The sequence below is a fragment of the Cephus cinctus genome, unplaced genomic scaffold (assembly GCF_000341935.2).
Source record: "Cephus cinctus unplaced genomic scaffold, Ccin1 Ccin1_scaffold0101, whole genome shotgun sequence".
In the NCBI taxonomy this organism is placed as follows: domain Eukaryota; kingdom Metazoa; phylum Arthropoda; class Insecta; order Hymenoptera; family Cephidae; genus Cephus; species Cephus cinctus.
In genome coordinates, this window is record NW_014332838.1 from 1,481,667 (window position 1) to 1,499,640 (window position 17,974).

The 17,974-nt window shown below is 39.2% G+C and overlaps 2 protein-coding genes and 1 long non-coding RNA gene across 9 annotated transcripts in view; 1 reads left to right on the forward strand and 2 right to left on the reverse strand.

Moving 5' to 3' along the window:
* LOC107274763 (coagulation factor IX) overlaps nucleotides 1-4,384 on the reverse strand; it is an 8,711-nt gene extending 4,327 nt beyond the window's left edge. The window contains exons 1-3 of one of the 2 annotated variants that reach the window (XM_025091963.1): nucleotides 3,942-4,384; nucleotides 2,792-3,029; nucleotides 321-504 (exon numbers count right to left, since the gene is read on the reverse strand). In XM_025091963.1, the coding sequence (XP_024947731.1) occupies nucleotides 321-504; nucleotides 2,792-2,912 (305 nt within the window). In that variant the 5' untranslated portion in view covers nucleotides 2,913-3,029; nucleotides 3,942-4,384. The remainder of the gene's footprint in view (nucleotides 1-320; nucleotides 505-2,791; nucleotides 3,030-3,941) is intronic. The other variant, XM_015754252.2, reaches the window with a different exon arrangement.
* On the forward strand, nucleotides 448-2,762 carry LOC112495415. The gene is made up of 3 exons (XR_003061893.1): nucleotides 448-582; nucleotides 1,174-1,302; nucleotides 2,607-2,762. It is a non-coding gene; the product is annotated as an uncharacterized LOC112495415 (long non-coding RNA).
* Nucleotides 4,385-9,273: 4,889 nt separating the features above from the next.
* LOC107274768 (hemicentin-2) overlaps nucleotides 9,274-17,974 on the reverse strand; it is a 156,655-nt gene continuing 147,954 nt past the window's right edge. For all 6 annotated transcript variants that reach the window (XM_015754263.2, XM_025091968.1, XM_025091967.1 and 3 more), the window contains 2 exons: nucleotides 15,205-15,383; nucleotides 9,274-13,840 (listed from right to left, as the gene is read on the reverse strand). In XM_015754263.2, the coding sequence (XP_015609749.1) occupies nucleotides 13,607-13,840; nucleotides 15,205-15,383 (413 nt within the window). In that variant the 3' untranslated portion in view covers nucleotides 9,274-13,606. The remainder of the gene's footprint in view (nucleotides 13,841-15,204; nucleotides 15,384-17,974) is intronic.

The following is a 17,974-nucleotide window of genomic DNA, read 5'->3' on the forward strand; positions in this document are numbered from 1 at the left end:
CCCGACCCACTTCTCTCCCGTCCCTCCCGCACATTTAATTATACGTGCGCTACCGCCGTACACCTATATCCTTGGCAGTCGTATAGTATCGGATGACGTAATCCGTGCGAATTTAGCAAATAAAATCGCTCATCGTTAGGACGTATCCCGGAAAACAATTGTCATCGCAGACGTGACCCTGAAGAATTAGCACGTTAACGAGGGTAGCGTAGCTTATCGTACGAGGACGTTTGTGACTCGGTGTAACTTTACTGTTTATTACCCAGAGTGCAATTTATCGGTATGCACAAAATTGCAGAATTAATTCTCAAATCACTTACGTGCAAAGACAATGGGCGGCGGTTAGGATGTATCTTGAGTTGAGTATCGTGCCGCCGCAGAAGTGTCCGCCCTTCCTCGTGATGCTCACCAGCCAGGGAAATTCGTGAGGATTTGCGTCCTGACCACCAACAACTCTGGCTGCTCGAGTTCCCGTTGTTACCTGACCACACGGCACGTCGGCAACTGTTAACAAATACATAGTATTTGCATAATGCACCCCCGGCAACGGTTTAGATTATTGAAATAAGCCTGAAGCTCGCGGTAAGTTCTGCTGTTTGTATTCTAACAGCTGAGATTTCGAATTATAATAAACGCAACGATAAGTCACGGCTCCGCGGGCAGTGTTAATTCAAATATTACAATGATAATAATAAACAATGAATTTTCTCCGTAATATCACGTTGAAGCAGCAGCGTACTGGGACAAGTAATTTCTTGTAATAACAAAACTTTAAATTGGACGAGTTGTAAACTACGGAAGATATTAACGAACCGAGATAGGACAGCGCGATTTGCCGCGAATTTTAGTGAGTGTATTCGACTGCTTGGAAAATGGGCGAAGAGATGGCATTACGGATATCGAAGTTCGCTAGGCAAATTCCCAACGAGCATACGACTTGCATTTCTATTTGTCACGAGAATGTCGAGTGCAATTACATTCATACCGATTACGTACTCTGCATTATCCGAAAGGATAACTGCCACGTGATATTCATTGTCGAATGCCATTAAATTTATTCGTTCGTATAGATAACGCGTGCACATTTACGATAGTACGGATAGACGTATGCAAATAGCACACACGTTATTTTTTTTCGTCGAACGCTATCCGTAACGAATTTCTTTGTTTAAGATACTCCAGCATCCAATCGGGAGCCGATTATCTTCAGGAACCCCATGCAAAGTGCCAGTGCCGCAGAGCCGTTAAGCCGCTGTTAATATCCCTAGGACGAAACACACGGCATTAAAAGTATATACGAAGGTATCGATGCAATGTAAACTTGAACCGTCCCGACGGGCGACCGGTAACCGATTCGCGGCCGCCTACAGTCTACCTCGCGCGAATTTAATGCCCTGAGCAGATACGCTAGATACGGCGGGGTCTGTCACCACAATCCCTGCGCTGTGCCACCCCTCATTTCACGCCCCGACTGATTAATTGGACCTCTACGCTTCCCTTCCTGCAAGCATAGAATTCGAAGTCGCCTCTATTCGGAAACGCGTAATAGATATGTCAAAGCCAGGCCGAACGTGGTCATGGTAATATGCTGATGCCACGGCGGACCAAGCGACAACTACTCCTCCTTCGGTATGGCTGCCGGTGAAAAATCGTTTCATCCCCCTCGAATGAAAATCAAGCCAGGAAAATACGTGGGGAAGAAACTGGGGGGGATATCGTCTATGGTCGATACGTTTTCCCGAAGGAAGTGTACCAACGGTTTTGCCTCCTATGGGATGGTCAGGTTAGAAAGATGGGAAAATATACAGGCTTCTAGGAGTTCAGCGAATTTTTATGGGTTTCCACTACTTTGATCATGGGGGATCGCGTGTTGGATTTGGGCCCTTACTTTAACCATTGATAGGGAGGCCCTTCCTTTTTCGTGTCGGGATTCTGGTTGAGATGGATAAATTGGTGGTGAGATTTTTCCTTTCTTTTTTTCTATCGCTATAGCGCCGGAAATACTATTGTGTGATATTGCTATGTGACCTAGCTCGTGCGAGGACCTGGTTAGCGATTAGCATACATTATAAATTTGGCAATGCTGGGTCGTTGACAACCGTAGAGTCAACGCATTGTGGAGGTCGCGTATTCGCTGTTGTACAAGGTTAAGCGAAATTCTTGCTACTTCTTAATTCCCCCAGAGAAGTCTTCCGTTGGTAGTGACTACAAGTGGCAGGTGATACTCGATCAGATTAATTAGATGAAATTTTGGGAGTTTATCCTCTTTTAGATCAGAAGCTCGTGCAAGCACTGTATCTTATCTACAATCTCACTGTGCACGAAGTGATAATACATTCGTGGATAACATTTCTCTTTTATTAATTTTGCATTGATTTACTAATTAATTAATAATTATTTCGAGATATAAATAATTCCGTTTAAGACGCAGTATTAAGGAATTTGAGATAATTAATGGTAAGAGTAACAAAAAAAAAGGGAATTTTTAACGGGACAAAGTCAATCTTATACGTATGATTGAGATTTTTAATTTTCTACTTAAATAAGAATATCTTCCGACAAATGTATCTTTACGTAAAATATAAATCAACGTTCATTATTTATAGGGCGAATTACCTCAAGATTCTTCATTCGCTCGTGAATCATCAAAGAATTCAAGAAGAAAGCTGTTTTATCCAAAGCGATTGAATAATTGAATCAAGATCCAAAAAATTGTATGTCCCTGCGCGATTCTCATATGCATACAAAAGATATGTAAAATAAAAGCTACAATTTCCAAGAAGGTACTCACGATTGTTATAACCCAGGACTCCATGATGCAGAGCGGTCCCAAAGAAAAACACTATGAACCACCACTCAGCCATGATTCGGTCCCGGTTTGTGCCGTCAGGGAGCAATCGAAAAAATGTCATACTTCCATGTCGCTTGACGTTCCTTATATGTCGAGAATCGACATCTGCATCTCCCCCACTTCTCGAGAGCTTCTCGAGGAGTAAGTACACGAACTTGAACCAACACGTGGTTAACCACTAGTATACAGCAATAATTAACGAGCGAACGTGTAAAATTCAATGATAACTGCAAGTGTGGAATAGACGCCAGTTTAGGATGTATTGTCAAGGTGAGAAAGCCAATGTACGAATTAATGCGTTGCCCATGAGGAACATTGCCAGACTCGAAGTCGATGTATTCCCGCACAGTATGACCTTTCTTGCCACGGCTACCAAGCGTATTGATTAGTTATACAATTTCAATGCAACCTATAACCAATTCACCGAAACTTTCAATTAATTATAATTACAAGAAGCGCCAGCTGAGAATACATCGATAGGAGAGAAAAATGAGGGAGAAAAGTGGAACACGATGTACTTGACTGAATTTATATGGTCGCTGTGATAGCATCTTGCGACAAGGAAGGATTCGCATCTATGTAAATAAGTATTGTGAATGTTGTGCAATCTACGTTGCATGCGGATGCTACGTTTTAAATTGTCATGATATAGTGGGTGCTCGAGTACGTACGCGTGGGGAATATGAAAGCGAGAGTAACTCGACTGTTACTCCATCCACGTAATACTGAACTTGACCTACTCTTTGTCTCGTCTCGTACCCTGATCTTCGGTTACGTAGCAGTTCATTTGGTTCATCAGTTTGGATACTCGAAACTCGGTGGTCATTACTCCAATTAGAGTTACTTTAAGGTTAAAGCTGGTTACATCCTCGGTGAGTGATAATGGAGAATAAGAGAGTGGACCACGTGTGTCGGTATAACTTTCTATTTACAGATGCAAATTGAATGCTTCTCAAGGTAAAGGGTATAAGGTAAGGGCAAGACCTTTTAATAAATTTGTCAAATTTCTTTCAGATTTTCGATTCCAAATTTGACGATACATAGGTACTTCACAATTGTCTGTACGTTAATTTGTAATATTCGTACTTACGTGTTTGGTGAGTAAGTTTGATTTTTTTTTAATTTTTTCTACTGCGTTTTACAAAAATATAGACACTTTATCTTTATTAGTGGCATTGATACATTCGATTTTATATACTTGAAATCCTCGGTTGTTTTTTTTTTCTACGTGTTTTAGAGGTTATGAAATTTATACGGTGTAATGTTACTTTTATTGGATAAATGTTTTTTTCATAATCTTCAGTGTGACAGAGCGAAATTATGTTGTATAATATATGGAATCCAAGAAGGATGTCTATCCAAATCCTAGGTATAGTGCACTTGAACCAGTGGCGCAGTGACCTACTAACTTCGAAATTGATTGCGATTGTCCCCGCGTCTCTAAACTGACAGTGGCGCGTCTGGCTTGAAACACTTTAAGTAACAATTAGTGTCGTAACTTTGGTCTGTCGTCTGCTGTTAACAAGAAACAAGCAGAGCAACAGAGTTTGAGGCTTCTAAAAGATACGAGAGCAAGTTTAAGAGGAAGAATTAAAAAGAAAATTGATTCGATCTGGTAAATTGATTCGATTTCTTATTTCCCATTCACAAATACGTATGGAGTGTTATGCTTTAGTCGAGCTATCGATTATATAAAACAATTTAGTGATACGTCGCGACGCTTTCGAGCGTCTATTCAGCCTGTCGAAATGTCTTGACATCCCAATTTCACGATCGTCCAAGGCTACCGATTCGAGGTAAATTTTGAGATTGTAGACTCGTTGCTGTTAACCTTGAAATTCTCTACTTATTCACTTCCTATAACTATTGAAGTCTGTACGTGTCTGTTCTTATCTACTTATTCGTCATAGGCATACGTATTGGTATACCAAAGCTATTCCGCGTACGCCTTCGTTCTAAGGTCAATAACATAGGGGCACAATGGCGCGAGGTGAATTCGTCACTTTCGTTAAATATTCGTCTCCTATTCCATCTCCATTGGTCTTGAAAAATTTTATAACGACAGCCATTCATTGCCTCAAACGTGAAATAATATTAACAGCGAATGTTTCAGTTATGATTTCGCTTTGTTAAGAAGCTCCTCGGCTTCTTTACTTTCTTTCCCAGTGGGCATTAAGGTACGCCACGAGTCAAGATTACGTCTTTCATTACCTTTTCGTCCAAGAACTTCTTGTGAAAGAAATTTCATAGGGCTGGACGTCTTTATAACGTGAATTTGCCATCTGCCTTGCTTACTCGGATTAACTTTGAGAAGTCGTGCTTTTACAAGTTTTATAGGCGTAAAAAATCATTGAATTGAATTGAATCATTGTTCAGAGAGCAAAATTTGATTTTGCTTATATCTCCCACCCTCCCCAAACACGATTAATTGTTCGATCTCGTAGAAAACGTTATCCCCAATCCAATTCTCGATGATTCTATTGCACTTTATTGCAATAGCGCTAAAGTGCATCAGTGCATTTTAGGTACGCTCGTACTCATCGTAAACTTATCCCAATCGACAAATATCATTCTTCCTGGAATAAGAAACTATAAAGGTGTTTCTCATTTTTATTGGAAAATTGTTGAATTTATCGTTGACTCGGTACGTTTTACATTCCACGGTAATTGCATCGCATAAGAGCATCAACATTGAACGATAAAAATTGCAATTTAAGAAAAATACCTCTGACTCAATATATATAAGTACAGATTTACGAGCAATCAAATGGTACCGGGATCGTAACTGCGAAACGTAGCAAACACAGGCAAAACTACAGCTTGTACTTTCTCCATCCTACACGTGAAAACCAGTGGAAAAAGTCACGAGCTCAAAACATCTAAATTATCATTTCAAACCAGTAAGGATGTAACTTACTCGTATTCTCAAATTGTTATCACAAGATTCTACGTACCCAAGCAATGCAGGAAATTCATGTAACGAAACTTTTTTCATTCCCCAACAACAAACGTGGTCCTTAACACATAGAATTGACATTCATAGAATCTTCCCTAGCCGTAATAATGCATTTTCATTTTTCTCATTTTCGCGCTTACAAATGATAACTAATTACCTGAGTAATACCTTGCCTGTATAGACGATTAAATACATAGTATGGGCATAGCACTTAGGCTCGACCTTTACCAGATAATGTCGTCAATGTTAAACAGATAATGAACATAGGTGGATACCGACCTAGTCCTCCTGACCTGAAAAGCCAATCCCGTAATCACTATAGCTGCATAATGCTCACGTCCGATGCACAAAGTCAGCTCCACGAGCTGGTTATATTTCCCACGTCTTTATCAGATACCACTTGTCTACGTGAATATATCCATACAAGGAGGCAAATTATGGAGAATGACACTACGAAAGGGGCGACGGCAGCGGAAGAAGCAGAAGCGCATCGATAATCCAGTGCAGAAGGTAACTCGGTTAAGTTTCTTAAACGAACCAATTGTCGTCGACGTTATGCGAATGGCGAATGCAATCGGGATTACTTGCAGTTCTCCCACACATTTTTATACCATCGATTTATGCACACAGCTCGTTTGAAATCCTTGAAGAAGCTTCACTTCGTTCCTCGGGCATAAAGGTGACGACACAGTTGCATAAAATTAAGGTGCCTTCGCTGTGTGTCTTGTATATTTTTATCTCCCTCGCCTTGGGCGGTGGCTGCATTTTGCATCCATTGGGTAATAAATGCATTCATTATGCAATTCGTATATCGTGCGCTCAGTATTGCCAGCATTGAAACGAGATGCAGACGCGTAACTTTCACGTGGAAATTTTGAATGGACCCAGCCGCCGCACCCTCTTGTACCTTGTCCCGTACCTTTGCAAAATTTTCGGCCGAGGTTATAAATCATTATAATCCGAGCCCGTCGTGTCGCGAATCTGCCTTATAAACTCGTGAAATCGCGAGGGCGCGTCTTCCAATTTCCATAAAATTAAAATTGCAATATCCCGCGAGACTCGCGTCGAAAAGTAAGTCGAAGTTCTACGCATCTTGCAGCTCCCCTTTAGCCGCCGTTTATCGAGAGAATCAGCGGGGAAGGAAAGAAATGAAAAAAGAAAAAAGAAAGCAAAGACTAAGAATCGACAATTTCTCAAGTAGGTATCCCTAGGTGCGTTTATCGTGAGAATAAAAAATAAAGAAAAGGCAAGAAACGATACCAGAAACAAAGTTTTGATCGGGCGGATAACAGGAAGGAAACAAATAGATAAATCAATGATTCCTTTGAGGAGTATACATCACTGTCGGAGGCAGAATTTATGTCCACTTATCTCCTCGTCCCGTAACGCGAAACTACTATAAATCCGTGAGTTTGTTTATGGCGTCAAATTCAAGGGATGAAAGTTTACTTACACGCCGCTAAGCCGTGGATAAAGCAATTACGGGATCTCCCTTTGGCAGACAGCCGGAATTGTAACGCAGCTTGCGCAATCCTAGGAACACAAATTGAATTCGAATTTCTCTCAGGATCTCACTGAATGCCAGCGCCTAACTTCAGACGTCGAATATGCAACGTACGTATAAGCAGTTAATGTTACACGGAACAGTACGGTACGTACCTGAAACGTCAAGGAAGAGAAAGGGCGCCAAATTCAAAATCAGCATTCAGGCCCACAATCTTCTTCTCGTAGCTCGTTCAGCCCTCTGGCTGCCATAGCTACCCTTGAATGTCCTTTTGAAAAGCCGCCCTTTACTCAGGGGGGGACAGTCAGCAATGAAAAGGCGTCGCTGCTATCCGAAAGGAACTAGGACCGTTTTGACGTTGACGTCTTGCATGGGATTGATTTTTTATGGCAGCCTTCTGATTGGCTGAAACTAGAACCTATCGCACTGTCGTGCGTACTGTTTTACAAGAATTTGTTTAACCCACTTAATCTCCAAGCACATTAAACGTTATGCCCTTTTCATCCGCTACGTATACCCGGTAATGCTCGCGTGTGCTTTTTTTCAGATGGCAGGTGCGTCCCGCCGGATGTGAGAAATAAATAAATGACGAGCGATTCCCGTGGGTCGGTTAGATTCAGCCAAGGAACGGTTTCCGTGTAGATAGGGCCAAGAATTATGGTCTCCCTGGGAAAGCGGGGCAGGGGCGGATTTAAGCCCCACCTAACCCTACAACTCCGTAATTTTTACCCTCCAAAGAAGTTAAGAGTAATTTACTGGGCTCCTCGTAGACGTTGTTCAGCTTTTGTAAGGTTGAACCTCCGAGACTCTGGCTCTTACTAGCCGGTTGTTAATTGGTCGAGGTTAATTCGTTAAAACGGAAATAAATTTGATACTGGAGTTTCCGTCGATTCTTCAGTGTACTACCCTTTACGGAATTCCGTATTGCGGTCCATTCGCGTCTTAATTAACGATTATTGGATTAACGTTATTCCTTTGTGAATATATGAAGAAAGTAGTCCGTGTCCTAATTCTTAATTACACTGTAGATTGGGCCTTGGGGAATGATAATGGGATTAGTCCTAGGTACTATGCGCATAATGGACATTAGAATGAGAGATAGAAAACTCTTGGAAGTATTCGTTTGGACGTATACAGTTTACTCCATAGTATAACACTATCTTGTAACATAAGTAACATTGTTTTGCTCTTGCAATTATAATACATAGCCATTTGGTATTTGGTTTATTTTATATGTATAATAATAGGATTAGTAAGTTATGTCGGTCGAATGCATTACTGCTTTGTTACACTTATTCCCATAATTAACATTCACGTAACTTTGGCGACATAAGTGCGTTCGTTCAGCGAGAAAGGCGTGACCCTTTTGAAAAATATAGAAATCCTCCCCCGGAACGAACGAAATCTTTTTTTTATTCTCATTTTCATTTTGTTTTTAATTATTATCGGGTAAATATATCGTCGGCTTTCTCGTTGCACGTCGGCGAGGAGATATTACGTTATTTAAATACAATGCGCACGTGTTACGTCACCCTTAGATATCCATTTAAATTAATTAATCATTAGTTTAGGTCATTCGAAAATACTTCTATGAAAAATCAATTTTCCGTAAATCTTAATTATCCACTCACTGCTCGTCGAATGACCATGGCGGTACGTATCCGCGAAGTTACCTTGCACGATGTTAGGTGTACGACGTTATCAAAACCGACTGTATCTGTTCATTATATATAATATCATGAATATATAAATTAAATTAATTCGTGTTTTCGTTTCGCTCTAGAGTAAATCAGATTTTGATGAACAGTTTGTAAAGAGGATTGCATGGAAGGAAAATCAATTATTATCATGCCAATCACAAGGGGCAAGTATTCCTCTAGTTATTTACAATATAAATGCATGTTCGCAAATTGCACCTCGTGAAAGGGATTTTATTAAAAAAAAAAAATCAAAGCGTACCAGTTTTTTTTTTTTTTTTTTTTTTTTTGAAGACTTTAGACTGACTTGTGCCAGTCGAGAGAGACGCAGGGTGTAATATTGGCAGTTGAAATAATAGGGTGGATTTAGTAGCGAGGAGTGGAAATAGAGACGGGAGAGAGAGGAAGAGAGAGGGAAGATGGAGAGTGAGAACGGAGCAAAGGAGTGACTCAAGCAATGACTCAAGCAGGACGATATGCCTCTGTCTCTTTCTATCTTGCACACGAATCTCTCGAGTGCTATCTCTGATGGCGTACAAAGGCATGCCCTATGACAAACTACTGCTCGCGCCATTAATCTGACTTGACCGCCCGGGGCATTCGAGGCGACGTGGATCTATTATACTATATACGAAAAAAGTTTGCGCGTACAGAAACATCTAACGCTACGGGGAGACGAGAGTTTAGAAAGCATGTCACACGAAGAATATTCAACGGCATCCAGTGGATTCGACCGATTCTCAAAATTGTAAGGATATCAAATCTCTGACGGTATAGGTATATGTATAGTAAGTATAGTAGCCGCGATGGCCATTATTTGTTAGGTTAATGGTAAACGTCAAAGTAGGATGCCGTAGAATATGGGAATTCAAGTGTACCGAAATTTCATTGAATCTTTCGTCACACGCGGAACATCATTACCTGTGAAGTTAAATTGAAAGTAGGTATCCTTTGGTGGTAATGATTTCCCATGTCATTCTATTTTACATGAAGAACGAAACTCGTACGTTTCGTATAGCTAAGCTCGTTTTCGCGTTCATTCATAATTAAATTGAACGAAATCATTGTTCTTGCTAAACTTGTCTGACACCGTTTGCAAATTCTCACGTTGCTCTTTTTTTGCCAATATTTTCAAGGGTATCGTAGTTTGACAATTTGTTAGTGGGGGGTCCATCTGAAATTACTATAGAATTATGACGAACTAGGTATGGGTATATATAGGGACAAGGTTTAGGGAATTTTTTTTTTAGTAACGTCCTGGCATTATTATGAGACACTATTGCATTTTCAATGTTATTTTAATTTTCGATAATAGTATTGTTCATTTGCGACAATTAACGCGTTCTTAATTATCTATTAATCTGTTGATTTATTATCCTTACGTACTTCTATGTACAAATTGACTTTCCCATTTTTTTTTTCTCTTAAATTAATTAAGGATCACGTTAATCCTTGTTCTTTTTTTTACTAACAAGTCCGTAACCTACCTCGCAAAAAAATCCTTTTATTTTGCATGTAAAACATCGGATGCGGGGTCGCATTCAATAATTAATACGTGGATCGTCTTTGACGTTCATTATTTATATATTTAATCATTCACAAGACCTGCATCCGATTTCTTACGAAATAAGCGTTCGCAGACTTTACCACACAGTTATAAAAAAATTGAATATTTATTTACAATATGAAATTTCGCAACGTTTCGCAAAACGACAAAAAATTCGATCCTCATAATCGTTCAATCGCATTACAAACAGAATGTGGCTTTCTGTCAATCGGTACATTTATACTTTGACAAATGAAATTACGCAATGACTATTAGTACCAGACTCTTTACTCATTATCGCCCCTATGCGCGAATAATTGCATGATAATGAGTGGCAAATCGTTAAATGAATTGTTTCAACAATATCTTGTGCTACACGTTACAATTACGGCCAAATCTGTTCCGATTACGGATACAAGTTTTAAAATATATATTTGCGCAACAATAGATCGCAATTATCTTTAATTCCATCTGAGCGAGTATTAGGAGATACATTATCATTACACATATATCGAAACGCGTCCATGACTCATAACGAATATAATTCAACTATCCGTTAAACCCTATCGACATATAACGTACGAATGTATAACCTGCCATTGATTTAATGTAAAACATTATCTCGAATAAAAGTGAAAATTTTCAAAGCGATTTCTCCTTAATAAATTCATATCAGAAAATCGCAATATTTAAATCTATTTAGAACACATACTTGTCCTTAATGATAACTGCAACTTGCAACGCGCAAATTATTAGCTGCCATTACAAGATTACATTACGAGAGCTATAGTATAGTCTTATAAGGGTGAAAATCTTACTTACCTGTTATATACGCTCGTCACTTGAACAGTTATACCACATTTTTAAAAATCATTTTGGTCATAAACATGGAGAAAACGTATCCATTCATACACGCAATATCATTAACATACAAGATACGGAGGGATTGGATAATGTACAAAAAAAAATATTTTTTTTAATGCTATAATATCAGTATGAGAAATTATCGTATGAATTTGTGTCTTTCTTTGGTTTCAAACAAATTTTTTTTAATTAAAATAGAAATACCCAAAATGAAGTCCTGGTACCGAATTCAACATCATCTACTTTTTTCACGTTTATTCGCTTATGAAAAATGCGCCCATGACGGCCAAGAATTAAATTTATTACTCTCTCTCTTTCTCTCTCTCTCTCTCTCTCTCTCTCTCTCTCTCTCTGTCGCTCTTACGCAACCAGATTACATAAATGACAAAGATTCGCTTCATACAAGAATTTTTCAATAACCCATTCAATTTTCACGAGTGATTGCGCGACAATTTAATCGGCCGTTTTTTCGACGAACGCTGACGAGAAGCAACGAGGAAAATTATTTAATGTCTTAACCGCCAATGAGCAAAATAATAACCGGACGAGATGACATAGCGAGACGATAAGAGGAATCTATAACTAAATAAAACTTTACAAAAATATATCAACGAATAATAAATATATGTTATCTAACAATGTCCCTACATAAGTCGTTATAGGCTATATCGTGTAATAGCCCATATACATATACAATGACCTATGTACATATTACAAATCTGGTGACCTATAATATAATATACAACAATTTATTTATTCATTTACCTATATATCCTTAATACTCGACGTCACTTCCCTAAATAATATTTCGCCTTTACACCATGCTACAATATTTAGCACGATAATTTTTCATCAACCGATGACGTATTTTCCAGCATGTACCCCATGAAGTTTTGCCTCGTTATGGTTTCGTTTTCACGGACTCGTTCCGAGTTTCCACGAAAGCGTCTGTTTGCACGTAAAATTCTCACTTTAAAGAAAATTTTACCTCACCGCATCGTACACACATATAGTATGTGTGTTTCTATATATATATCTATATATATATATATATATCGTCCTTTCTCATTAATCTCAAAGATTTCTCGCAAACGACAATACAAACGTTCCATTTTACCATAATACGTATAAATTATCTATACAATTATGTACAATGCGAAATTATTACTTTTACATAGAATACAGTTCCCATTATTACTAAACGAGTCCAATTATGTCAAAATGATTTTATATTTTTCTGGGAATGACGTTCCTCCGAATTCCTTTGTCTTAACTAGCAGAAACTCAATGACGACGAGACTCACTGTGAAACTTGAAATAAATGTATTGTACTCCCTTAAACAATTAGCAACACCTCGTTACGTTATTACGGTACAATTGAAACAGTCGTAATTTCAGTTGAGCCAATGAATATCTTTAATTAAAGGTTTGCCGTTGCGACCGCATCAAGAAATAAGGACCGTCGTAATTTGTGTGTTTCGATATACACGTAATTTTCCATAAACTTATGTTTAGGATTTCTTCGTCTAATCACTTAAAAAAACTGATCATCTATATTGACTCGTTATACAGTGAATATCTGTGTATATACAGGGAGTAGTATAGGCGTGTATGAGAGCAATAAGAATTCCGAGGATACGTAAACGAGAGAAACGAGAATGATGGCTGATAATATTCTGTATGGGTCAACAATATATAAGAATATACTATAAATTGTAATGAATTATATCCCGATTGAGCCGGGAAGGTCTGAGGCCAATACTGCATTAGCGATTATGGACGTCACAACGTAAGCACGTTTAGATACTAGAAATATCGTGTCATTCGTTTTGCGCCAGCTGGAATAAATTTATATTTCTAAATTGGCTCCGTTCGAGATTCACTTATATTCCTTTTAGTACGATCAATCGCGTCCCACGATCGTACAGCAATTTATTACGTACACGTCTATTGACACTATACGCGTTTAAACGTTAATTAAATTCGTTCGTAATACTGATCTTACCAACCTGTCTTATATAGGGTTCACTTTATAAAAAGTAATTATCTACATTACAGCGCACTTCACTTCCGGCGGATATCGTTCTTATCCACCGGTATTCCCTTTACCAAGGGAGGCGTCGTGGGGCGAGAGCCTTATTATTTGTCGAGAGATTTCGTTCTATTCTATATCACGCGAACCGGCAGTTCAACGACGGCGCTGTACGAGTACCGATAGGATTAGACAGAGAAAAAGGTTTGGGAAACTTAGTGATCGGATGTGGGCGTGGCTGTAACCGGATGCTCGCGTCACGTTGAGTAAAACGGAAGCGTCCGCAATCCCTTCCGGCGACCGGACCAGCAGTAGCCATTCACCGGCATGCGACCATTGGACAGTTTCGAAACGTAAAACCGTCCTGAAGCATGCCTCCGTGCCACCGTCCTGAAACAGAAAAAAAAAATAAAATAAAAAATTGGAGTCATTTATTCCGTGGATGTAACAAAAAAAAAATTAATTACGAACCGTCGGAATTAATTTACTATTGCGTAGCGAGTATTTCCAAAACAGGTATACCGTGGTTGGACAATTTTTTTTTTTAGCAAAAAATCGATAATTCTCTCGATGACGCAACAATCAAAATGCCACTAGACAAGATGGCGGTAATCGTGAAAACGGAAGCAATTAAACCTACTGTCGATACCTTACGGTGTCCCAGCTTCGATATGACGTACATCTACGGTCTCTCGCGTAACGAAATCCGGGACGCCTCCGTGACTCTAGACTGAGAATATTTTAAAAGCATTCATTCTATTGAAATGTTCCGCACATCTGCTGATTCCGAGCGATTTCGAACAGACGCCTGAACCTTTAGGTTTTTCTTTTTTTTTTTTAAATCTGTCTTACTCTCTCACACTCATTCCCCGTGTTCCTCTTTACATATACGAAGGAGTCGCAGTTTCTTGCTCCATTTAACTTCGCGTTTCAAACTTCTCTTTACCCCTCGGGTCCCCCTTAGTCTGGGATAGGAAGGATCCTCATCATCGTGAACCCTCCCTGTGTCCTCTATTCAAGATTCCCTCTCCAGCCCTTAAATATACCAACCCCCTGAATCCATTTGCTACGTACCTACTGAACATTAATATATTATTCAAGAGAATATGAAAATCAAACAACTACGTAGCCACGTCGTAACTTCAAACGCATCCTGGATTTCTGCAAACTTTGATCTTCCGACCGACGCAATTTATCGGTTTAATTAGATACACGATAGCCATCATATTATCATAGTATACAGTCTATACTGAAAATTATGTATACGCAAGAGTTAAAAAAAAAATAGAGTTTCAAATCGACAGCCTGAACTGATAGTATATATATGCTATGTATGAACATTTACTATACCATATATAAAGGTACTATATACACGGGGAGTCTATCCCGTAGGAATACCTCTTTTTCCCTGAACCTGAATTTATACTTTTAAATGCAATTTACAAGGTCTTCTGGACAGCGACTCGAACGATGCACATATGTCCGACGTATGAGGAATACATTATTCCCTTGTGAGAAAAATATCATGGAAAGTCGAAATTTTCACGATACATTTTACAAGAGTACACTCGATTGGCTTTGATTCATTTTTTCATATCCCGTTTTCCTATTCTCTTTGAAAATTTCGAAAACTCGCATAAAGCGCCATTATCACGTTTCTGCGAGCGGTTTGGCATTCAGGACGTTCGCAGCTGAAGAAAATATTTTCGCTCGAGCTCAAAATCGCAAAGCTCAACAACGCTCAACAAACTTACCTCTATCGTAAGTGCTTGAACGCCATCGCGAGCCGTAGCGCCGGGAACGTAGACACTTTCCTTCGACAACCATAAAACTTTCGTGTAAGAAGGCGCCGCGCAAAATTCCACCACAACGTCGAGTGATTCGCCCTCGTTCGCCGTCATCGTTTGTAAGGGTGGAAGTACCATTGGTTTTCCTAAAACAGAAAAAAAAACAAGAAAATCAAGAACAAAGTAAAATAATAAAATTATCATTTCAAGTGCATTACGTAGAACCAGTAATTGCGAGGGCAATTTTTTTAAATATGCATAACAGGTGGCTCCGACCTACTTTGTACACAGAGACGGTACTATTGCAAACACTATACCCTCAGCGCGCTTAATAAATACATGCAATATTTGACGTTTCAGAAAAACTTGTACAAAAACCACTTCGCATTTGTAAATACCAATTCACAGATTTCCTAACAGAGTATCGCAAGTGATTTTTCTCCAAGTGCAAATACTCTGAACGTTTCGATTGCTGTGGACGACGATATTATAGCCCGAGATATTTTATACGCTATTAAGAAAAAAAGTAAGAAAAAAACTATACACCACAGTGGATAATGGATTGGCGAGATCAGTTTGTTTTTAAAACCTCATTAGACTACTATACATAGTACTAATAGTATAATCATATAAATAATCATACTACAAATCCATCAATAGCACGTTCATCCGATAACCTGATTACGATAAATTTCAACGACACAAATCGACACATGGGAACCTCACAAGTTGTCTAATCGAAGCGTGGATCCTGCAGTCTGGATCTGTTCTCTCATCCGCATGGATTTCCTGCTTCGTAAAGCAAGCTTTCTGACCTCGGCCAATGGCGGCCCATCTGTACCGTGAATAGAGGCAGAACAGTAGCTAGCGTAGCTAGGCATTCGCTCATGAATATTCCTACGTTGAAATTGCTCGAATATCTTGAATGTGGTTCTTGTTTCGCAATTGCGAAGCCAAGCCGTTGTACAGTCGTGGTGAACGCAACACCTGCTCGCGTTTTCATCAACCGTACCGTGTGTTTCATTACAATATTGTTAAGTTGTTAGAAAATGGCGTGTAGCTGTGGATGTATCTTGGGTAAGAATGGCAACACGTAAACACAGCTGGAATAACACATACGTGGTTTCATCTACTGTTAAATATATAACCATATACACATCGTACATAAATGTATGGTTAAATTGCATAAATTTTGTTACAAAAAGATTTTTTGTTATTTCACCATGCTCCATCGCCAAAAAGTATACTTGCACCTTGTTAAACTTTATATCCACGTATAATGCATATTGTGAAGTAAAAAGTGAATATCGACTTAAATAATTTTTGGCAGGTGCTGTACCCAATCTTTCACAAGACCCAATGCATAAGGGATCGACATTTTTATAGATACGAACGCTACTCAGTGACTCTTCGTAAAAGTTTTTGGAACGAGTACAGCTTCCGCTGAAACGGTTAGCAAGTTAAATCAGCTGTACGTAGGAGAGTGTCTTTAGGTGTACTGTAATTTATTTGGCTCTTGATAAAACGAAAGTTTCGCCAAAAGCTCGTAAAGGGGGTTATACCAATACTGTGGCTTGTTATTGTTTTAAGTGTATCTCTGCTTACGTACTTCCTACGTGCTTATCGGTATACCTATGCAAACAAATTTACCGGTGCTTTTGATGTACCATGCTTCATTGACATATCACGCGTAATAGGTACAGCGATATTGATACGAACCAGCTAGCCGAATCCAGAGGAACGAGAATAAATTTCTCGAGTGAACGATCGAAAAAGGACAAATACACGAAACAACGTAATCGGCCTATTTGTTTTAGTCCTTCCAAATGGCAGTTTATACAACAGCAATCTGTGCGGGAAATTGCCAAAGCGTATGAACGACTGAACGTATGGCTTCTGGACTTCATCCATGTACTGTATGTGCGCGTAGGATTTAATGTAATTAACCAATTCGTTTGTAACTTACAAATAGCGCATAAGATGCCTTAGTAACGATAATCTTGGCAGCCAGTTGCATTTCAATTCAAACTCAAATGCAATTTTGTGATTAATCAAGTCTCAATCGATTTAACTTGAAAATATCGAATAACGTCAATATATCAAAATATACGTTCAATCGTATTTCTATACCGATTTGATTGAAATTTTCATACACTTCATAATTACCATATTGTAAAACTTATCGAGGTTGGCTTCACGTCCTTTGAAATATATTTCAAATTAATCCTATATTCCAGACTGCTCGAACCAAGCAAAGGTTAAGGAATCTCGCGTTAGTCGCCAAAAGCAATATAGCAAAGACCCTTAGCCATTGTCACAGCCGGTAGTAAATCGAGAGCGAGAGAAAGATGGGCTATATAAGAGAGGATGCGCGTTAGAAGTAGTTAGGAAGAGGGGTGCACCCACAGCCTATAGTAGAATCCTTAGCAAACTAAATAGTATCGCCGGAGACAAATTGGGAGCAAGCTCCCCCTCGAGCTTTCAATTTGTCCTAAGTTAACACAAATGCGCTTCGTGGCTGGGTTATTTCGTTCGGGATTTTCGTATATTCGCTTTGGGCGATATGCAATGAGTCAGGACCGTACCAAAAGGGGGGCGGGGGTGGCTTCCCAGGAGGGCAACGGGGTTATCTCCGTAATTGTGCCAGGGATCCCACCACTCGGCCCATAGAATAGGGGTGTCTTCCTGGTTCAAAACCACTCCTGGATATATCGTGTCCTTCCCCAACCACAAACCC